We start from the raw sequence: 24721 nt of genomic DNA on the forward strand, positions 1-24721 counted from the left end.
AAAGAGAAAGAGAAAGAGAAAGAGAAAGAGAAAGAAAGAGAGAAAGAGAAAGAGAGAGAGAGAGAGAGAGAAAGAGAGAGAGAGAGAAAGAGAGAAAGAGAGAAAGAAAGAAAGAAAGACAGACAGACAGACAGACAGACAGATAGATCTTTTCCATCTGCTGTTTCTGCAGTGAACAGGGAGGGTGCCTCGATGACGGCCGCGGCGGCACTGGATACAACAGAAACCTGAAAGTAAACCCGCCTGTGCTCCTGCCCAGCTTGGAGGAGTTCTGCAAAAGCCTCCAGGGAATGGAAAGGTGTTGCTTTGAATTCCACACCATCAAATGAGATGAGAGAATAGTTATTTCAAATGACTCCTTCATCGTCACCAGTTATTCGGGACTAAGGTGGTTCAACCTTATTAGTAAATGTCCTATGAAAGATAAACATGGATGGCCAAAAAATAGAGAGTGAAGTCTTCTGGAAAACTCAGTGATCCCCTGCATGGGTAATCTCCGAGGGCATCAGGTAATGTGTTGATATACTGCAACCACAAACTGTAAATAAATATTTTCTTCTTACCTTCCAGCAAATGCTGCGGAACCTGCTGCTTCTCAGCTGCCCATTAATCCCCTTCTGCCTTATTGTTGCCAAGTAATTGTTGTTTACAAATAGTTCTTCCCATTCTTTCCTATATGCAAGAAACCAAAAGCACGGGGATCCTTTTGTTAAAATTCTCTGCTTGGAGAGGAGTGCCACAGGAAATTAATTTTAAATAAGTCTAAGAAATGCAACTTTTAAAACGTATATATTTAGTTGTGTACTGTTTCTAAACGCATGGCTGTCTTTTTGGACAGAGTTCTTCTGTAGATTTAATGAATATGTAGATCGCTATAATTAAGCCAGCTTCTGAAATTCATAATGTCTACGGAGGCTATTCCATTTCCTCTAAAATGCTGGTAGTGCAGTTCAGTGAAACAAGAAAAAAATGAGTATTAATATAAATATATGACTGCTTTAGCCACTGACAACGATATACCTGCTGCAAAAATACACAACAGACAGGGTACTGTTGATCAGATTGGCTTCTCACATGAAATATCTGTTTCAATGAGCCCACTTCTCTTTAGTGTCAGGCTGGGGAGTTAAATGTAATAGAAGACTACTTTCTTTACCTTTTAGTGCTATTTACTACTGAAATCTCTGCAACTTCTTTCTACATGATCAGTTTTAAAATTTTAACAGGTGCAGGCAAATTTGAAAAAAACATCAAAAAATGAAAAAGCCTCACTGTAAAAACTGTTAAAGGCAAGCTTGAGTACCTTGCAGTACCTATGGCTGAGTAGATAAACAACTGAAATATGCCTCCCAGGCATGCAGACACCAGGGGCCGAACACCTGTGCCTCATTAATATACAAGTAAATCTGCTCTACTGGGAAACAATTGGAAATTAATTGTCCCAAACCATTTACTGAGTTTGAATAAAGAACGTAGACCTGCATTCCCTGCATCTCATACCAAGCTAAACATCAAGAATCATTTGTCCACAGTTGAGGCTACTGAGCACAGGCTTTATGAAATTTCTGATTTCCTAAAGCCACAATAAACTTACAATTTCAATTCTATTATCAAAGCCGAAGCCCTGGCAAGCTCTTCAGTGAGACGGTCTCAAAAGAAAGCCTTTAAAAGCTTCAATCATCCTCTTATACGTGCATCCGGTTGTCACTGGCCAGACCCTACTCATTTTGAGAAAGGACAGCCATGCACACGATGGTCTTAGAGCCAGGAATGCAACCAACTGCACACCTACAGTTGAAAAACCTGACTGTGCAGTATCTTCTACACAGAGTTTTCCAGAAGAGTGACCAAGGCAATGACACCTTCCTGGCTGCCTCAAGCAGGAGACCTTTAGCTTCAGCCCTGCAGCATTAACCGCCCTGCCTCTGCCAGGAAGGGCTAGTGGCTGGCACCAGAGGAAATAAGCAAGCACCCCAACCCCATACTGGAAGCAATGCATTCCTACCACCATTCCGTGAAAACTGTTTACTCTCCACACTCCATTCATAACAGAAAGTCGTATTTCATTTTCATTTTAATTTCCATTCGTAGCATTAGTGAAAGTGAAAATCTGTCATGCTTTTGAGTCACTTTATTTCTTCTTCTTAAAAACTTCCTTTCTCGTCCTTTGCCTATTTTAAGCACCATGCGATAGTGGGTAAGAGAATGGATTGCAGGGGCGCCTGGGTGGCTCAGCAACTTCGGCTCAGGTCATGATCTCACAGTTTGTGGATTCGAGCCCCGCATGGGGCCCTGAGCTGACAGCTCAGAGCCTGGGGCCTGCTTCGGATTCTGTCTCTCCCACTCTCTCTCTGCCCCTCCCTAGCTCAAGTTGTCTCTCAAAAATAAGTAAACGTTTAAAAAAGAGAGACAGAGAGAATGGACTGCAGACCCACACTCATGGGGAAAAAAAGAGAGCCATGCATTCACAGAAACAGTACACAATTTACTAGCTACTTACTAGCTATGCAAGCAAGGCCAAGTTCCTTAACCTCCCTGTGTCTCTGATTCCTCATCTGTAAAATGAAATAATAATAGCATCCACCTCAAAGAATTATTATGAGGACTAAAATACATGGCAAGCCCTCAGAAGCATGTCCAGCATATCACATTTTTTAAAATAATCATTGTTCACAATAATTGTAACACTGCATTTATTTTAGTGTACCTCATTATTGGTCCAAGGGATGAGTTATTCATACGTCAAAAATAACACACCTTTGTCTGCCACACATATTTCTTAACCCAATATCTTTACCTTCAACACAGTGAAACTTTTTAATTTGTATATTAACTTAAACCTAACATTTTATTTTCTCTTGCTGCTCTTTCCACTGTTTCATGCTCGATTCTTAACCACTCCAACCCCCAAAAGAAATGTTTACTGAAATCTTATGTGTGATTTTTTTTAAGTCGCAATGGTTCATTTGTATTACGTATAATTATTAAAATATATTATCCATTTCCCAACAATCTCATCATATATCATCCACATCTCATATTCAAGCTTTGTTTTTACCCAGTTTTAGTAATACTCAAAGATGAGGTAAGCAATGAATACATCTCAGAAAATGTATGTCTAAATAGCTTGTAGTCTGCAAGCAAGAAGCCCAGATTTTAAATGCACTCTGAACCCAACAGGAATCAGAATTTGTGCAAAACCATGCAGTTCCATGGCCTGAAATCACCAATACGTTCCAGATGAGAGGGAAGAGTGAGGCAAAGACTTCCCCAGCCTCTTCCCAAATCAGCTCCTATTCACAGGTACCAAGTTGTGAAAGTAGACACAGCTGGTGGCTAGATTCATTGCCATCTTGTCAAGTTAAGCAGCCTTTTAAGGTCAAGTTACATAGTACTTATGTAATGAAGGATAATTATTTGTTAGCTTAAATAAGACCCTGTTCCTTGATTACACTGTTGGTAAAGAGAAAAGGAGACTGAGGCATGTGAAATGGAAACATTATCTTTGGAATCCACAATCATTTAAATTTATTCACAGTACTTATAGTTCCAATTAAGGCTTAACATCTCAAACTGATGACTAGCCCTAATAACCAAGGAACATATAAAGGCCACAAGATAACTTATTGTTTTCTCCTCTATGGAATAGTGTTTTATTAATAAGCAGTGATACAGAGTAAACACATTAAACGTTTAGTGCCTACTATGTGCTTAGCACTCAGAGACATCAGGAAAAGCATTAAGTTAAGGAGGTAGATGGATAGGTAAACCAGTAATAATGTGGTTAAGGCGAAGCACTCTAATAGTACAGAAAAAGCAGAAATAGTTTTACAGGGGTGCCTGGGTGGTTAGGTCAGGTAAGTGTCCAACTTTGGCTCAGGTCATGATCTACAGTTCGTGGGTTCAAGCCCTGTGTCAGGTTCTGTGCGGACAGCTTGGAGCTTGAAGCCTGCTTCAGATTCTGTGTCACCCTCTCCCACTCATGCTCTGTCTCTCACTCTCAAAAATAAACATTAAAAAAATTTTTTTTAAAAAGAAATAGTTTGACACCTAAAAATTAAAACAGTGTAGAAAATAATAGTAGCACTTAAGGGCACTCAAATGCTACCCCAAGAGCAGCACTGCCAGAGCTTAAACAGTCCATAGAGGATAAAACGTTGAACAGTTTAGCTTTTCAAGGGGGGCTGAACCAAAATAAAAGCTTTTTACAATCACAAATACAAATGTTGTACTCCTGAACTCAGATCAAGAAATGCAAAAATAAGTTATTGAGGAGTCAATGATGGAATTTTTCAGATTAATTAACAAAAATAAAGGAAAGGGAGTTCCTAAACTCTGTCCTATATTTAAAAAAAAAAGTATACAGTGTGCCTGTAACATCCAAAATTGGGCAATGATACTATTAAAATGCTAAAAAAAAATCCTGATATGTTAAAATATATAGTATTCTTTTATTTTTGAGAGAGAAAAACAGAGACAGAGAATGAGCAAGGGAGGGACAGAAAGAGAGGGGGACACAAAATCTGAAGCAGGCTCTATCCTCTGAACTGTCAGCACAGAGCACAATGCGGTGCTCGAACTCACTAACTTGAGATCATGACCTGAGCCGAAGTCAGAAGCTTAACTGACTGAGCCACCCAGGTGTCCCAAAATATATAGTATTTTAAGTAAATCACTTTCAACCTTTACAACAAATCTCCTGGAGTGTATATCTTTAACTCCTCTTTATCAATGAGGAAACCAAGGCTCAGAAAAATTGAATACGAGAAAAAAAAAGAGAATTCGGAAAAGCATCTTCCTGGAATAAGACGGAAGCAACATTAAACGGGAAACTTGATACTGCAGATATCAAAAGATAAAAATGGTCTCTAGCAACAAGGCATGACAAGAATATAAGCTCAGATTTTCTTCCTTAGACTTCTAGTCTTTGAACATCAAGTCCAAGGGTACAGGGATAAGTTTTCACCAGCTGGACTGAGAAAATAAGTCAACAGCCGCTGTGAGTGGTTAAAAACTACCTGGGATATTTAGGTGTATAACTACCTCAAAGGGAACAGATTAGAGAGACACCTGGGCCTTAAGGACTCTCTTGACAAAGCACTCATGCCATCTAGTGGCCACCACTCTGCCTTGCGGGCACTGGGTCCCTAAAAACCACCAGCATCTAAGGAGGGAAAGGCAGAGAGTGGTTTCCTTTCTCCAGCCAAGGCTAACGGACTGGCAGCGGCTGCCTTGGAAACGCTGTGTTCAGAAGGGTTCTGAAGACACCAGGTGCTCCTCAGAGAAAAACGCTGTGTTCAGAAGGGTTCTGAAGACACCAGGTGCTCCTCAGAGAAAAACACTGTGACTGACTTAAAATGTTGGCCTTGCGTGTTAAAGTCATTTCTAAGTAACTGAAATCAACTTTTGGAGCAGCAGTTGAAGGAGGTCTCCCCTCCAAGGATACCTATTTAGGTAGTTAAGGCTCTTGGCAATGTGTTTTTGTTTTTGTTTTCTGACATGGAAATCAACTACAATATGCAGTGGATAAATACAGCTGCTGATCATGAGGCGATCTCTATTTCTAATTTTATATTTTAATGTAGTATTTTCCCAAAATATCCACATAAAAATGGTGCAAAACTAGTTAGTACCTTCCAAATTTAATTGTTTAAGTACTTTTGTAACCTAAATAATGAATAAATTACTTGACTATGTGACAATTCTGGACTAGAAAAATTCTGAAAAGTCCCACATGACATACTAGACAAAACAATTTTATACTGTTTATTTTTATGACGATTCCTACCTCATTTTCATGCATTACTTGGGCAGGAAGCAACGTCTGTATGGGACTAACTCAAGAAACTCAACTACAGTGACTGGAAACAGTTCAGAGCCTACATACAGTCATGTACCGAGGTCTCCAATACTCGGTAAAGAGGAGACGCTCTGGTTTTCACTGATAAAGACATTGCTGAGGGGACACAGAAGGGATTATCACCAGGGGGGAACTTCAACAGGTCACAGAGAAGGGAGACCCCAGAGGGAGGGATGGTAAGGAGGTGGTGTTGTGAAGGAGCTCTGCAGACACGGTCCTGTAGTTTACGAGGTCAGCTAGTTCTCAACCATTTCGTTTTTTGAGATCGGACTAGAATAATAGCACGAAAGGCCATGGCAAAATAAAGGTGATCTTTAAGCAGAATGAGACCAGAGTTTGATGTGTAGAATATTTGAAGGTGAGAGAGCACAAGGTAAGAAAACGCAGTTTTATGACCCTAAAGCACATGGCAAATCTGAAACACTGGCCAAGGAGTTCCCATAACTGCTTTATCAGATATAGAAGTAAAAGGACACAATAAACTTTAAATCTGTTTGGAAATATATTCGTGATCTTTACTAGTGAAATGACTGTACATAAATACAATACTCCAAGTAGAAGAGTATATAGTTTTATGCCATCTTAAGTATGATTTTAAAAATACTATTCAAATAGAACGAGGAACATCTAACTAAAAAATCAATGGAAATATGAGAAGTGTAAATTAGGTATGTCAGCATCAGACTGTAAAGTGTGGCACCAGATATGGGTAAGCTACAACATTAGGACTGCAGGTGCCAAGATCAACCAGATAAACACTGATGTTATCTATAATTACCTCATTTTTAGCTTAAATCACAGGTAATGAGGGAACTCAGAGACTCTAAAAGGCAATTAGAAACTGTACTGGCTTTTTTGCTTCCTGTATCAGGAATTTTTAAAAACTTACTTTTATTTAAAGCTTTTTTTCCCTCCATAATGAACCATCAGGGCATATCACTTATACATATATAAATAAATATAAAAACAGAATGCACAATTACTCACAGGCTTAAAATGGATTTCTTTCTATGTCTAGGTGAAATACGTTCTCATATGATGAGGCTCCATTGAAACAAAGGCAACAAATAGTTCACTGTGTGGAGGTTTGTTAAAATTAACTTATGATGATGTTCTGATTTGGGTTTGGAATTTACTCTGAATTGAGAAATCTTGAACTGCCACCTCAATATCCACAAGGACACAAAGAACCAAGTTAGCTAGTTTTGGACTGTCAGATAGAATATTCTTTTTGTAAAAAAAATAGATCATTTTCTTTAAAGTATAATGTTTAAGAGCTTCTAAATTCAAGGTCATATTATGTAGGTAAAGTCAACAAATACGCCTTTACAAAAGGAATCAAGAAGCTGTTATCACAAGGTTATAAAAAATTAAGTATATAATAAAGGTCATTAGACTACTAATCAAAGGAACAGCATTTAGAAATGAGGTGAGAAATGGATACTGTACCAAACTATCTCTATGAAGTTGTCTGAAATGAATATATTTTATATTCCATAGTTAACTGATGGTTCTTGTATAATGAATTCTTTGAGACACCTTACTACAGACTTCTCTCACCTGCTTTACATCCTCACTGTGCCATGTTTACCTTGCTATTTGGATACTAGCATGAACTTGATCTCTAACTTTCTATATGATGAAGAATTAGCCACACAGTCTATAATGTAAACAGTACTATGAAAGAAATGCTTACACAAATTATTTTGCAGTAACTCAGAAACAGGCATTTATTTAGCAAAATCTGATGTCCTAATTAAAAGTCAATCCTATCTCATAAACCATGTTTTCAAGACTGGGTTGACTTATAGGATATTACACATATAGAAATACATGTATGCTTCAAATAAATACTTTCTTTTAAAGAGACTTAAATGGATTATAACTGAATCCACATTCATTTAATAATCTGTAGATCAGCATTATCCAACAGAACTTTCAGAAAGAACAGAAATGTTCTATAGCTAACTGTCCAATATGGTAATCATTAATCACATGCAGCTACTAAGCAGTTGAAATAAGGCTAGTGCAACTCAAGAACTACATATTTTATCTTATCTTAATTAATTTAAATTTAAATAGCCTCACGTCACTAGTTGTTCCTATACAGAATCACCAAAATTCAAAGTGTTTTAAGGATATTAAACCATTCATACATACATTTGACTTTCCAGTAAAAACTGTAACAATATACACACGATACATATCACCTACAGTGTTACTGGGGAAAGAAGACAGATATACATTAAAAGTTAAATAGTACAGGGGTGCCTGGGTGACTCAGTCAGTTAAACATCTGACTTTGGCTCAGGTCATGATCTTACGGTCCATGAGTTCGAGCCTCAGTGTCAGGCTCTGCACTGACAGTTTAGAGCCTGGAGCCTGCTTCATATTTTGTGTCTCCCTCTCTCTCTGCCCCTACCCTGCTCACGCTCTCTCAGAAATAAAACTATTTAAAAAATTGAAAACAAAAGTTAAACAGTACAAGTAGCTAAAAACTCAAGCTAATTCCATAAGAGATGTAACATAGTATAGAATTGTTAATGAATGGCATGCTACTAATAAGATCAGATATAGATGTTAATAGGCATCTTTTTCTTTTTTGTCTCTGACTGCCTTTCCTTACGACTCTGTCTCTAATACCACACACTTCCCCTTGCTTCTTCCTACCTCCTTCTTCTCATACACACACATTAAAGTTAGGGAACAAATCTTTAGTGATGACAGGTAACAAAAATGATCAATGCTGCAAAGAATCAGACCCAAGATTTGAATCATAAGCCTAATATGACAATATTAGACTGTCTCAAAGATCCAAGATATGAAAATTTTAAATGGAAGATAAATGGGTTATGTGATAAACTTTAGTTTAAGTCAATACGGACTTTAAGTACTTTATTATTTGTTTGGATTAATGTACTTAGGAACATAATTTCACACAGGTTGCTGAAAAGGTAAGGAAATATCCCTACCCAAGGATAGGGCCACTAAAAATCTCACATATTTATAAGTTAAAGGGAAAAACTAACTACTATAAAAAATCCCATACTCAAACCCCTAATTTACCCAACAAAATGAAAGACTAATGTATGCCTCACATGTGATTTTTTTTTTTGCAACATACAAATGTTGACAGTATCAAAATATTTTTAAATCTTAGAGAAATTTTTGTTCAATGTGCTATACATCTAGAAAATGTATGGTTATTTGCCTCTAGTTAAATAACTCCACACTGCTTTGCTTTTGGAGTTTTCCATTCTGTGGTGAGTGGCATTTTTCTCATGACTATTGGCTACCAATTTGTGTAATGTTGTACATTAGTTTTTAGACATCCTAAATCTACATCCTTCTGTCACTTGCTCAATCTGTCATTTTTAAAATAAAGACAAATAAAAATACACAAATAAATAAAGACAAACTAGACTTTAAGCTTCATACATTCCAGTCTATAATTTTTTTTAAAATTTTTTTTGTTTATTTATTTTTGAGACAGACAGCATGAGGGAGGAGGGGCAGAGTGAGAGGGAGACAGAATCTGAAGACAGGCTCCAGGCTCTGAGCTGTCAGCACAGAGTCCGACACGGGGCTCAAACCCACGAACCACGAGATCATGACCTGAGCCGAAGTCAGAGGCTTAACCAACTGAGCCCCCCAGGCGCCCCCATTCTAGCTTATTTCAACATCATAAACTATCATAATCTTTTTTAATTTAAGAAAAATGCGAAATAAGGCTGTGGAAGTAGAATAAGGACTGAAAGGGCTCTCTTATGCCTAAAAATTTTTAGGAAACAAACATCTTGGCATTCTAATAATTTCCCCCTATTTCTAGGTTACTGGTTATATTCCAGCTGGTTGACGCTATTAGAAATTTGACCTGTAAATTACTGATATGTCACTGTATATCCAAATAGCAGCAGCCAATCTCATTCCCCAGTCTCGGTCCTTGAGTATGGTCAAGGAAGACTTCACAAATTCTTTTTTTGTTTTTTTAATTAAGTTTTACTTATTTATTTTGAGGGGGGAGAGGGAGCAAGGGGCAAAGAGAGCGGGAGAGAGAAAGTCCCAAGCAGGCTCAAGGCTGTCAGTGGAGAGCCTGGAACTCTGAGTATGAGATCCTGACCAGACATCAAGAGTCTGAGGCCTGACTAAGCCACCCAGGTGCCCCATTCACAGTCAAATTCTTAAGTGAGCAAGCCATTAGTAGCAGTGTAAATCAAATGACCTTCTCCAGATGGGAGAGAAGGCAGGCCCAGAAGTGCCAACTGCATCAGGAGTCGGGTTGTCTTCCCTCTTTTCTTTTAATGTTTGCTAGATGAAGGGTCCTTGCTAAGGTGTCTGAGGCTACTTGAAATCATCTAAGGGATTCCACCTATAAATGGGGAGGAGGAGTTTTGGGGCCTATATGGTCCTTGTTGGAATGGTTAGGGCAGCCTTCCCCACCTGCAGGGAGGGGTCTAAATTACAATGTAAATGCATTATAATGAAGCTATATTCCAGGCAAGGGTCTTAGGGGAGACTAAAGGTATCTCCTCCCACCCCCAGCCCACCCCTTTCCTTAACTGCCTACTCTTATCTCAAAGAAAAGAAGAAAAAAATCCCTTTTCTGAATACTGAATATAGGGGGTGAGGGAGAAAGGGTTGGGAGAAGACATTCAAATGAAGGAATCAGGGTGTGGAGACCTAATTTGGGTCTGCAATGTGTTTCCTATGTAGGCTAGAACACCAGTGGGAGTCGTATTTTTATTACTGATTTTTTTTAAAACAGTTGTTCTGCATCACAGTGGAAGATGAACCATTTTCTCATGACCTCCTTGTCCAAATTAAAATATGTTTCATAAAATTTCTCTCTTAGGCAGAAGTATTCTGCACTGATGAAATTTTATGTTATCTAAAAGTTCACCTACTTCAAGAGAATTCAAATTTAATCCTGACTTCATAAGCGGCCTTTTGTTATTTTTTTTATTCTGTTATCCATATGCTCAATAATTCAGATATTCCCAAATGAATGCCACAAAAATTTAATTATATGACCACAGATATCTTTATATGAACTAAAGAGATATTTCTATAAAGCTGTCACATGGAATGCTAATATAAAATGAAAATTAGCACAAAAATGCTCATTTTCCATAGAGCTGTTTAAAAAATATTATGATTAGGTATGGTGCCTAGACATATAGAGGCAGGAAAAGGGGGTTCATTCTCTAGGTTCCACCAATAGTCCAGGTAACAGTGGGAGAAACACGTATGGGAGCAGTGTTAAAAATAGCAATCAGACTACTCGGGCCTTATTTATGTATCCCACTCCTTGCACCCTCTTCTAGATCTCTTAAATAGGAAAAAAAAAAAAAAAAGTAGTCCCTGTTCAACCTACATAATCAGAATATGAAAGAGAGAAATGGGGTCTGGGTTTGACCCAGTGATCAGGTGGGAAGGGGCAAGCAAGTAACAGTAGTTACTTATGAGATTATAAACTCATTACTGAGCACTGAACAAAATCCACATAACACGAAGTCTGTGCCTGGTTCAATGACAATAGAGCTCTGTTGCTCAAGCCGACTTTAAGATCTAGAAGCACGTTAAAAATTGGAATGAGAGTCAAAAGATAGTGTTCAACTATCCTGTTTTGCTTCAAATGGGTATAGAGACTTGGGCTTGTCATCTGAATTACTTTTCTAATCTGAACAAATAGCTTGAAATGCAATTTTTGAAAATCCTTGAAATATGTCAACCAGCTAAACTACTATATCTATCTCAGAACATTGCATCTATAATCATGAAAACTATGTCCATATGTTCAGATGATACTAGGACTTCTTTTAAATTTCAAATATTCTCTCATTAGCAGGCTATTTTTTATTCCATAGCTGCTTTATTGATTTTTCCCATATTTCTAAGCACGTAATATTCATTCTCAATTGTATCATTATCAACTATTTCATATAGTTTTGTGATTTAAAGATTCACACTTTCACCACCCAGTTAAAATTTTTGATCATGGATTTAAATGTATCAAACACCTATGATATAACAAAATCTAAAACTTTAATACTATCGAAACATTAGTTCATGCAAAGTAAAAATATCAACACAATGAAACAGATATATACTTTAAGGGCCACTTTAGCTGTCTTTTATAACTAAGGGCATAATTTTGTCACTAACAAATATAAGGTTCATCAATCTAACCATTCTAATAGTGCCAAAAAAAAAAAAAAATGCATCGTTAGAGAGTAGAAAATGAAGACTGTCTTTATTCATATTCACTTCACAGGGAACTTGTCCCTCTAGAATGTCTAGCAGTCATACTTTCCCCTTAACCATGACTTCCTCAACCCCTCCATTTTAACTACTCCATCTGAGGAAAATGCACACCCATGATAACATTGACCATGATCTACATCAGTTGCCGGCATGTCTGTCTCCACTCCTCCATGATAAGAGGGCAGTGTTTTGTTCCTTTTCAGTCTTGGAGATTTAGTGCACTTGGCTTGCCTGTAATGTATACAGTAAAGATCTGTAGAATGACTGAAGACATATTAGGTCTCTTGACAGTAACAAAAAAGATATAGAAAATGTCAGAAAAACACTTCTGGGAGCTCTAGATTAGGAAAAAAATGGAAAAAAAAGAAAAATTAAAAAAAAAAAAAAAAGATTACTAACCCCTGCCACTTTTCCCCAGAAGGAAGGGTAATTTGATACAGAAAATCCACAAATATTGAATATTAATCTCTATTAAAATATTCTGTGAAAATTCCACCTTTAACTTATATATCTTTGAGACTTACAAATTGTTTGTCAAATTGAAAATCAGTAGTTAAGTCTTATATAGAGCTAACTATATAACTATAGTCAACCCAGAAGTAAATAAACAAGCAAGCTATTTTTGAGATGTTTAAAAAGATTTATAAATTTTCATTTTTAAACCATACTTCTTTGTATTATTTTCTCAAATTATAGATCAAGTAACACACTTCAACATTACTGACCAAATATTTAATTGGTTTTGTCTATTTCATTACCACACTCAAAAAATGAAGCACGCTAGGGGTGCCTGGGTATCTTGGTTGGTGGAGTGAAACTCTTCATTTCAACTCAGGTCATGATCCCAGGGTCGTGGGATCAAGTCAAGCCTGAGTTGGGCTCCACACTGAGCATGGAGCCTATTTGGGATTCTCTCTCCCCCTCTCTGTTCCTCTCTCCTACTTATACTCTATCTAAAATTTTTAAAAAAAAATTTTTTTAAGAAAATAGTGAAGCATGCTAATATATATTATAAATAGTGACCCATGGGCTGCCAGGAGTGCATTTCAACTGGAAAAAAAGGAGGAAACCATAAGTGTGTCCTGGGGAAGGGGCTCTCAGTGCTGACTGACTCTGAGCAGCTTATCCTCATATTTGAAATGTATGCCTGTCTTTTCAAAGATAAACATTTACACAGCCTTGGATGATTGGAGCTTGCAGCTGACTATGTAAATAAACAAATACGAAAAAAAATTTTCCCCTAGAGTCTGGCTACAGATAATAAAGAGGGCTTGAAGGGACTTCTGAAGCAAAGGAACTCAAACTAACATGTATGCTCAAGTCAGTCTGGGTTATGTTAATTTAAGACTGTAAACGCAAGGAAACCAGTTAATTATTTAAATGGAAGGTAACATTTTCAGAGCTATAAGTGATCAATAATTAGTTCAAACCACTGTATATTACAGAAAAGCATAGATACTGACCAGTTCCATTATCATAAAAAGTAAGTTAATTCAAGAAGATATATTCATTATTCAAGTATGATTTTTTCCTTCTCTCAGTTATGGCTCCATTAATGGAGATATAATAAAAGCTATTATTTTGATTTTGGTTTCTGGAAAATGCAAAGGTTACGTTTTGTGCTGTCTGACATTATCATTTGACTATAGAGGTTGTGGTGCTATTTCAACAAATACAAAAATGTGATATTGAGATTGTAAGGTTAAATGAGCATGGATTTTATATACATCTTTCCTATATAATCTACAGATTGCTGTAAATATTTATAGATTTGATCTTTTACAGATAGCTGTAAATCTAATCCTTAAAGACTCATTTATCGTCACTTTAGAACTGTGCACGGGGTGACTGGGTGGCTCAGTCAGTTAAGCATCCGACTTCGGCTCAGGTCATGATCACTGGTTCAAGCCCCGCGTCGGGCTCTGTGCTGACAGCTAGCTCAGAGCCTGGAGCCTGTCTTCAGATTCTGTGTCTCCCTCTCTCTCTCTGACCCTCCCCTGCTCACACTGTCTATGTCTCTCAAAAAAATAAAACATTTAAAAAAACAGTTTAAAAAGAACGGCACAATTTTTTAAACTACTTTTCTGAGACAAAGGACAGCTATTATAGGTGAAAAAGCAGATTAAAATTTACAGGAAATTTTAGGGGCACCTGGATGGCTCAGTCAGGTAAGTGTCCAACTTTTGGACTTGGCTAAGGTCATGAACTCACTGTTGGTGGGTTCAAGCCCTGCATCAGGCTCTGTGCCGGCAGTGTGGAGCCTGCTCGGGATTCACTCTTTCTCTCTCTCTCTCCCCCACTCTTTCTCTCTCTCTCTCTCAAGTTAAATAAATAAACTTTTTAAAAAAATTACAGAAAGTTTTAGAAAAAAGAGAAAGGAAAGGTGCAAAAAAGTCAGTACTTGTTATTTACCGTGTGTTATTTACAGTGGGCCAGGTGTCCTACACATGTGTAGATATGCTCCCTCCAACTCTACGGTATCGGGGCTGTTAACAGTCCAGTCTTACACCAGGAATCAGAGAGGTTAACTATCTTGCCGAAGGTCAGTAAGTGATAGAGCTAAGATACAAACTTTAGTTATTCTTATTTCTGTGTGCTTTTTCCAAACTGTATCCTAAATCATGTATTTATTCTTAAAAATATGTAGGTTTTGTATTATATAGGTACATAGATTCTCAGCAAAATATAGGCAACACATAGTGAGAAAGGCAATGTTCTGAGAATCAGGAAAAACCTTCCTTATCTACATACTAAGCTATGATACGCTGGAAAAATAAAGTGGCAAGGACTTAGGGACTACTTAAAATGACTGGGTGGTGGAACAGTGGAATGGAAATTCAAGTTAGTCTCTATTACCTTTACTATATGCTGTGTACTGAATGTCTCCCTCCGCCAAATTTAGATGTTGAACCTCAACGCCCAGTGTGGTGGGTGTTTGGGGATGGGCCCTCATGAGTAGAACTAGTGGCTCAGAGAACTCTCTGGCCCCTCTGCTATGTGAGAACACCGTGAAAAGACAGAAAACCAGGAGTGGGCCCTGACTGGACACCCAATCTGCCAGCATCTTAATCGTGGACTTCCCAGCCTCCAAACCTGTGAGAAATAAATTTCTGTTTCTCATAAGCCACCTAGTCTGTGGTATCTGTTACAGAGGCTTTAACAGACTAATAGCATAACATTCGGCAATTAAATTAATTCTCTGACTTAATATTCTTAAATATAACAGATTAACAAACTTCTATCACTCTAAGAGTATAACCAGAAAACCCAGATTTCTACATTTTAAATTTAAAGTATGCTTTCGTTTTACCTCTACTACTATTTTGAATCACTACTTCATGGCTGATTTAAGACACACAGGGCACACTTACACACAAATGGGGGAAAAGGGTATTATACTAAAAATAAATGGAAGTGATAGAATATTTCCCACATTCTCTCAAATTACTGATTACACGTATATAGTAAAAAATATTTTTGTAGTAAAACTGTAAGCCTAAATTTTAAAGTTTACTCAATGACTAAACAATGTACAAATTAATGTATTTTTATTATTCAAGAAAAGAATTAACTTTAGATTCAAGAAGCTGAACCAAATATACTATTTTTAAAACGTTTTATCAGCTTAAACAGCCTTCAACTTTGTGGGCTATAGAACACATCATATTGAGAAAGGGAGGCAACTTTAATATTAAGAAGTTATAAATACCACCAATTTAGAGCCAAGTGGCTTTTTATCTTCTTTCCTTTTTAAGGCAAGATAATAAAATCTATGAGGAAAAAAAGTTACCTTTATTTCTGCAACAAAGGATCTTTTCAAATATGAAATACAGTATTTCTTTAGAGGAGAAAAATAAGAAGCTAAAAAGAATGGGTATTTCTTGATTTACAAAAGCATAATGGGTACTTTACAAATATTTAAAGTCTTTATAAATTTTTCAAGTCTCAAGTCATCCCACTATGCCACTTGTAGGATTTGCTAATTCAAAAGACAGGCCTAAGGATTTTGCAATCCTTTCTGCATCCAACTATCTTTGTTTCGTTAATTCAACACCAGGGTTTCCAACTATTACAATCTTTGTTTATTGGCTATGAGTTAGAACAACCATTGGTTATTACTATTTTCAACTGTGTCTCCTGTAGTCAACACTTCAATTACAAAGTATTATTTGAAAATTATCCAATTGTCAAAATTCACAAGATAATGCATTTTTCTTAATGACACACCCTGGGAAAAAACACCCAGAAATGGTACCATGTGAAATTAAATTTTAAAAATAATTAGCATAGACAATGATTTACTACCACATATCAGAATCTAGAAAATCACAGTTACATATATAAGTGTATTTGAAAATAATCTACAAGGACCTATATTCTATTCTATGACATTTATACAATGCCAAGACGATGTCTGAAAATTAAGCAATATTCTGAGTTTCCCAGAGAATGCCAATAACTGGTCTGAGTCTTCTCTAACTAAATTGACTATTTAACCAATGTATTTTCACATGGATTTGTCACTATGTAAACACAACCTAAATCTTAAATGAGGCAATCCTCAATCTTTAAATCCTAAATCAAAAACGAGGCAAAAATGTAGTTGTTTTCTATTTGGGGAATTAAAACATTATATATGACAAAAGCAATACACTGACTCAAAAACCATATAGACTTCTATGAACTTTTGTGGAAAGTTATAATTTGATCAATAATGATATTTAAAAACCTAGGGTAAAAAAAGGAAAGCTTAAAAATGTTCACCTTCAATTTATTTCATAGGTCACTGTTATACCATCTAATAAGATAATTAAAAACATGCAAGCAGCTGGTACTACAGCTAAACAGATTAATGTAATAGTCTGTAGTCATATGTGCTGGCAAGGGGCTCGCCTCTTTGGAGAGGAGAAGGTCAGCTGCCCTTGGGAAGAGGAGGGTGGCGGGGAGAGAATATTCCTTCTACCATGTGGCCCTGTGTTACAGTCATGAAGTTAATCATCTACTACAAACTGCTAATTGGCAAACTACTACTCTTCTTTCATACCCAGCACGGGTCTCTCAGGTTTAAGAGTTAAATAAGAAATACAGAAAGTTCATATAATCTGACAGAAAACACTGGTCTTTAAAAAGCATAGGTTCTATTGCATAAACCAATAATATCTTCTCAAGTCTTATAAATGTTCCATTTTAACACATCATCTGCAAAATGGTTGGGGCATATGTAACTGAATTTTGACAAAAACTAAAAATCTACTTTATTACCTAGGTACCATATAATAATCATACTGGTACCTTAGGAGTTAAATTTAGCTGTACTCCATTTGAATCAATGAAGCAAAACCACAAAAGACACAAATCCAAGTAAAACCTCCTGGCCTATGAACAACAAATCTATGAACATTAGATCTTATCATGTTAGGATCTGATTGATTATAAACTTCAAAATTTGTCACAATTCCAAAAGTACACCTCTGAACTTATACAAATAATAAAACACCTTCCTTTTATCACTACTATGTGCACAACTTTGCTATACAAAGGCAACCCAGAATACTGTATCTGAGGTTGAGAGTTTCAAGCCTCAGGTTAAGCTTGTTCTCAGCTCCTTTTTTTAGCTAACAGACAAGTTATTTCCCTATAAGACACATATTTTTTATCTTCCTTTTAGTGTCTCTATATCAGAGCACTGTAAAAAATTCTAAATACCAGAAGGTTAATGATGATGACAATGATGATAATGGCACTGACTGGAAGATAAAAGCAGCTAATATTTATGCAGCACTTACCATGTGACACTACCCCATTAACTCACAACAAGTGTTTTATTAACCCCACTTTAATGATGAGGAAACTGAGGCTAAAACTTGTCTCAAGTTTCCAAAGTACTTGGAGCCAGGATTTAAACCATCTCACTATATTTAAATATTATTAACAAACGAAAAACAAAACAACAAAAATCAGTGACTATGCCCTCTTGAAAGTGACAATCTAAGACCATGATAAGACAAAGAGTGGAAAGAGTACAGACTTAGGTGACCATTCAAGACTGAATTCAAAAGTCAATAAAACCTTGGCATATGCTATAAAAGGTACATGTGTTGGAAGGTTAAGTGAAACTAAGGGAACAAAGTTGCCAATATATATGAAAGAATAATATCCAAAGAATTACTAATGCCATGGTTTTGCATTTGGATTTCCAAAAGGCTTTCCCTTACACATTTGTGAGGAGGGAGCAGGTTAGACACTGTAATGTCTGTCTTATAAGACGATAAACTGAAGCTAATCATTATCTGGACACAAGTATCTATAGCTTGAACGTGAAGGTACTAGGCTGAAAGCCAGAACTGTCTGACTGTGAAGAAAGGTCAGGATTTCTGAGACAGTTTAAATCATAGAAAGGTAGAATTGTTAGGCTAAAGGATCTTTGAGGGTTGAAATATTCACATTTTTCTAATAACTTATTTATTTCTTTTAAGTTTAAAACAGCAATGATAGCAACAGAAAAATAATCCTCATTTTCAAAAGTGAATTTTACTGACAATTCTGTTGCCATTTTAGTATGATTGTGCAACAATTCCTAGGCTTTATCAGTTAACCTTAATATGAAAATATACCCCAGAGCTCTGCTTCTATGAATTCTGCATTTAACCCAAGTGTCAAATTCACAAGTAAGCTCATTATATTGTAAGAGCTATTGCCTGCTGAGTAGAAAAATATTCATTTCACACCTTAAATACTATAATACTATTTAATAACAGCACTGGCCTGCCAACTATTAAAAGCTCGTTTTTATATATTGTACTACCTGAGCTTTTTATCTTGCCTTTTTAATTACAACAATAAATTAATATCCTAACATTACAACACTGACAGGCATTGATTAAAATTATATTAGTTAACAACATTAGTATTTATTGTGCAAAGTTGCATTAGGAGTTCATTTTCAAAGTACAATTATCATTCAATAATACTAAAATACTTTAATCTTCAAACTATTCAAGAATAAAATAAGCTACAAGATAATACCGTGCCTTCACATTAACACATTTCTCTTAACTTTATATTATGTCCATTATTTACTGTAATTAGCTAAACTACAAATGTAATTGTAAAATTGAATTCACCAACAAAATTTATACACATACGGGTTTTCTTTCTTTTGAAACAGATCTCTATTTTCCTTTTGTCTTAGCTTTTTTATTGTATTTATACCTAACAATGATACTAACATAGATTCCACATGTATAATCATATTGACATTCCTCACTTACATATCAAATCATGAATGTTTGACTATCTATTATATTTACTTCAGCACTAAAAGAAGGATTTAAAGAATTCCAACATTTATAAGGTAGGATGAGTACAGTGAAAATATAATGACAACATATGAGCTTTACTGCTGTGATAATACCCTTCTAGAACACCATGGGAACATAAGCCTTTTGTAGGATCTGTGACACTTGAACGACTGATTATTTATACAGACCCCAACTGATATAAAATAAAGATGTCAAGTATTTCAATTACCATCTCATTTCTGGAATTCATAAACAAATTGTAAAAAACTTTCCCATTTACCACATTCTTACTTACTGCTTCCTGTATACAAGGCCCTATTCTAGATATTTAAAAGCTTGTCTGGGATTTGAAAAAAAGTAAATGACACAGTTCCAGTTAGTGATATACAATATGTATTCAAATAAAAATATAAAAGTTCCAATCATAAACTCCATATTTATTACATAAACAGAGTTACAGCTTAACATTCAAATGAGTTTCCAAGTGTACAATGGTTCTAGTGTGTTTTATAGTGTCACTGCAGAAGTGTCAGAACTAATTAATCATAAGGACAATGTACTCAAAGTATTCCCTCAAGAACCTGCATTGCTATCTACAGTGCCAAAATGTATTATTATTAAATATGTACTTTTTTTCTTAAAACAAAACAACCTAGAGTTCTTATATCACATTGGTTAAAGTATGTGAATTTTCAAATAGCACTGGAAATAACACAATCTTTCTTCTTCCTAGCCTTCCCTGTTATAAAGTTACAAAATCCATAAACATTTACTCAAGCATATCAAGTTATAAGGAAAACATTACCGAAATACTAGATAAGATACATGTTTTAACTAGTGTATCCTTTTTTAAAAAATCACTAATTGAGATCTAACTGCCCTGTTTGCTGAAGAGCCAAATGGGATATTAACAAACAGCACTTAATGTGACCATGGAGTACATTTCATACTCTTAGATGCTCGTAAGGAATATGTCCTGTTTTAAAAGGAAACTTAAATAAATGGAAGCCTTTAGTACTGTAGCAGATATACTGGATAAACAAAAACTGATTCTAATGAAGCTTACTACTACATGTGCATTCATACCAATTATCCTACTGTATGCTAACAACTGGTATCTACAATAAAGCCATTTACTCAAGAATTTAAAAGGTTACATTTTTCATTACTTAATAAGGCTGCAGAACAATCACTTATCACAATATCCGTTACATTTGATGTAATTTTAAAACACAGGTAACCATTCCTTACTACTCTTAGAATCCTGTAACATTAGGTAGTTTGTATAAAGATATGTATCTATGCATTCATCACCTACCTGTAAGAATTAAAAGTCCCATCTGAATCTAAAGTAGAACTTCTTCCATTTCTATTTGAATCTCCTGGAAAAAAAATTAAAAATACTGAAATAATGATAATTATGAAACTGAATATTTTAATTGAAAAGCCTCTGTGTGACAGCTCTATGTAGTAATATTGGGTCCAAAAGTATATAACCCTTTAACCCTAACCCTTAGATATCTTTTGTTATCAGAGGTTTTTAGTCAAAAATTTCATTTTGATGCTAAAATATGAACTAATACTACCAACTCCTAAATTGGATAGGAATACTACCAAAGTAATTGTTAACAGGAACAAATGAAGTACAGTACAGAGACCTTTTCCTTTTATGAAACACAAACAAAACTGAAATTTATAAACCATTTAATCATACACTAATGATTACAAAAAAGGAAACTCTTTTGTTAGTGACCAAGTCACCTGTCCTGGCCACTGGTACAGTCAAAAGAGAGCAACAGAGAGGGGACCTGGAACGTTTTCAGTCCCCAATTCTCCATGCTCTAGGAATTTGGTAAGCAGAGAAGTAAAACAGAAAGTAGGCTTGGGAGCTTTTAATACACCTTAATATTCTTCTGAAACTTTATATTTCAATTGTGGGCAAAAGTTCAGCAATTTTAAAAATGAAAAAACAACCCTGAAAGCTATTTCTGCATCATGTAGTAATACCAAACATTTAGAAAAAAATTTTTTCCACTTAAACAGTTATATGCATTGTATCAGATATAGAACAAATTCATACCTATCAGTTTCAAGATTACAGAATAAAAATAAATGTGCTCAAGAACTTGAAAATGCTTGCCAATGCCACAATATAAAATATATATGCTTATTAAAAGAAATTTAATTTTAGCAGTTTATATTTTAAAATATATACTTCAAAGTATAGTTTTTATGAAACCATAGTATGCTACTATTAAATAGACCATTTATTCTTAGAAACACATTAAAAAGACTACATTGTAAAAAAAAAAAAAAAAAAAAAAAAAAAAAAAAAAAAAAAAAAAAAAAAAAAAAAAAAAAAAAAAAAGACTACATTGTGATTACATTTTATACTCCTAATTCTTGTAATATAAATTTCAAACATCAGGTTATTATCATTTTTATGATATTTAAAGCTTAATAATTTAGTGATTTATCCATTTTAATTTATATACTTTTAATCCACTTTGAACAATCTAAGGTGCCACTGGAGATCATCACAGTGGTCCTGGTTAAGTCAAATAGTAATTACAGAGCTTTCACTTTAAAGATGAGATTATTTTTAATTATTGAGTACAGTACTTAAGGTACCATACTTATATAATTATGCTACTCATTAAATGGTTATTGAAAGCTGAAATGTAATTTTAATGACAGCTACCTATTTTTCTTTGCACATTTTACAGTTGACAGATTAGTCAAGAATGTGGTTTCTTTTCAAAATCTTTACAGCTGTGCCAGAGTGTTTAGCAGGACAAGAACTGGACGGGGTCCACTTACTAACTTTTAACTCTGATTTTTCAAAATGTACTTTCAGGGGTTTTTTTCCCCATTAAACAAAAATCCTAAAATGGATTACAGCATTCAAAACTACTGCCAAATATTATAGAAGAAAATTACCCCAAAACACTTAAATGTTTAAGATCAATTTAGCTGGGTATATTTTGTTAATTCTTTGAAAACACACACACTGTAGGATTACTCACACAAGACACTTCATTTTCTTAAAAAAGTTAATAGTATTATAACAAATAAACTAACAGGATTTAAAGAAAATTAGTCTGTTTCTTGCTAAATGAAAATTTCCTATAACACATGTTATTTAACAGCTTGCAGACATTTCCTGTGAAACATTCTATAATCAGTATAAAAGAAGTACTACATCATACATTTAAAATAAAAGCCTTCTTTTTCTTTAAAACTAAAGATTATGATTATACACATAAGATCTCACCAACAGAATATTTCTTCCTTTCTGCTGATATTTACCAGATCAAATATAAAATCCTTCAAATAATTAAGAGACTTTCCGTTTTTAAGCTAGGTTTTGCCATCATAATGTATTACAAAGGTTTTCTTCATTTTATACCTGTTTCAAAACAAGTATATCACATTAAATGTGACCTTCAAAGGATGAGAATAAGGGGGAAAAAAAAGCAGTTTTTCTTTCTCGAAAACATACCAAACAAGGAGTTCAATTGTTTTTCCAAACAATATTAGAGAATATAGAGAAAAGATTTCAGAGTTTGCTATATGGGGGAAAGGCAATAAAGTTTTGAAGCGGGAAAAACTGCTTTGTTCCTTCAATCCTCTAGTTGAAATTAATTATAGCAAATGTTTATGAAAACATCTGTTCCTTACAGTTATAAATTCATAATTTTAGTATGGACGATTCCAGATTCTTATTTTGGAAGGAAACTGTCTGACAATTGAAAGATTTACAAAAGAACAGACAGAATTTGTAATTCCGGAAAACTGTATGTACAGTGTACTATACATCCTGCAGAGATTTTGTGTGAAACATTTGAAGGGGCTTCAAACTGGTTGGTAACTAGGAGAATTCAAAGACAAACAGAGAGGTTCCTCTTTGATTTAAGGTGTTATACAATAAAAACATATCTGTAACACAAGGAAACATCAGCTAAGAATTACAAATAAATGCTACCTTACTATCAATCTAATTTGGAGTAGTATATTAAACTAAGTATTAATTTTAACAGGGATTTGACTAAGTCTAATGCCGATACAATCATGGGAAGGTCTGTGCAGTGTTCCCCCAAAAAAACAATAGAGGGTGCAAGAGAGTTTAATATGATGTTTTTAGTTGCTGTTCTGATTCTTGTTCTAAGTTGTCAGGTAGCCATAACTGTAACAAGGATGTGTAGGTTGTTTTCGGATCTCTCTCTTCCTCTTCACTTTCTTCTCTCTCCCTCCCTCCTTCTCACACGTACACACATGCATAAGTGCATTATTACAGCAATATTACACAAAGACCTTTAAATGATCAGCCAGCACAAATACTTAACTGTGTTTTAAGATACCGGACTACCTTTTACTTGCTTGAAAAGAAACTTAACAAAAGAGTAAAATTTTTTTTAAAAAATTGCTATTTTCAGTGTATTTCAATATTTAATGTAAATTAACCAAAAAAATCTAGATACATTTATTGAGGAAATTTTAACAAATGCATAAATTGTATACAATTTGTAACATACATATATGTTGCTAGGTATATTTACATTGTGCAACTATATTTACAGGAATAGTTCTACAATTATTTGTGACCAATACAATTTTAAATTTATACACCAATTTCTCATTGGTAAATGCTTTGTAAAATGAATTCCTAGCAATCACAATTAAATTAACTGATTTGAAAAAAATATGGTTGTAGTTATATTATTTTAAATGAGGATAATAGAGCCTATATTTTCCATTAGTAATTTCTAACATACATGTGTCTAACTTATTAAGCAAATAATATGTATAATGGTGACTTAAATCTCAAAACAAGATAAACCCAATTCCAGACTCCGTTTTAACTTTACTGCAGTCAGGTTTAGCTAAGGTCGTTTGTAGCATCTATCTGCGCACTGCTGAAATCACGCTAAACGAAGGTTTACAATAGATTTCTAGAGTACTTTTTATGCACAAACATCTGCTTCATGAAGGTAGAACCAGAGATTTTAAACTAGGTTAGGTTAAAAACAACCAGAATAATGCTATAAATAAACATGCTTATTACTCAATTGGGCCCTCAGTTTACATCTAAAACTCAAGATTTAGAAGATCACATCATACTGGGTACGAATTCCAAAAAGTATTACATAATTTAAAAAATAAGGTTTATCTCAAAATTGTTAGAGGAATGTCACCAAGGATGTGTGATGAATATTTAATAGTAAGAAGCAAAAAAAGATATGCTTTAAACTAAGTTCAAAACCAAAGCTATGGGTAGCCACATTTAGTTGGGAGA

The 24721-nt window shown here is 34.9% G+C and overlaps 1 protein-coding gene across 6 annotated transcripts in view; it reads right to left on the minus strand.

Moving 5' to 3' along the window:
* Positions 1 to 24721, minus strand: part of TBC1D5 (TBC1 domain family member 5) — a 540103-nt gene that overhangs the window by 245681 nt on the left and 269701 nt on the right. For 5 of the 6 annotated variants that reach the window (XM_039250592.1, XM_039250590.1, XM_039250591.1 and 2 more), the window contains exons 5-6: positions 20744 to 20807; positions 564 to 672 (exon numbers count right to left, since the gene is read on the minus strand). In XM_039250592.1, coding sequence (XP_039106523.1) covers positions 564 to 672; positions 20744 to 20807 — 173 coding nt within the window. The remainder of the gene's footprint in view (positions 1 to 563; positions 673 to 20743; positions 20808 to 24721) is intronic. The other variant, XM_039250589.1, reaches the window with a different exon arrangement.

The sequence above is a fragment of the Hyaena hyaena genome, unplaced genomic scaffold, assembly GCF_003009895.1.
Source record: "Hyaena hyaena isolate Hyena2069 unplaced genomic scaffold, ASM300989v1 scaffold_375, whole genome shotgun sequence".
NCBI lineage: Eukaryota > Metazoa > Chordata > Mammalia > Carnivora > Hyaenidae > Hyaena > Hyaena hyaena.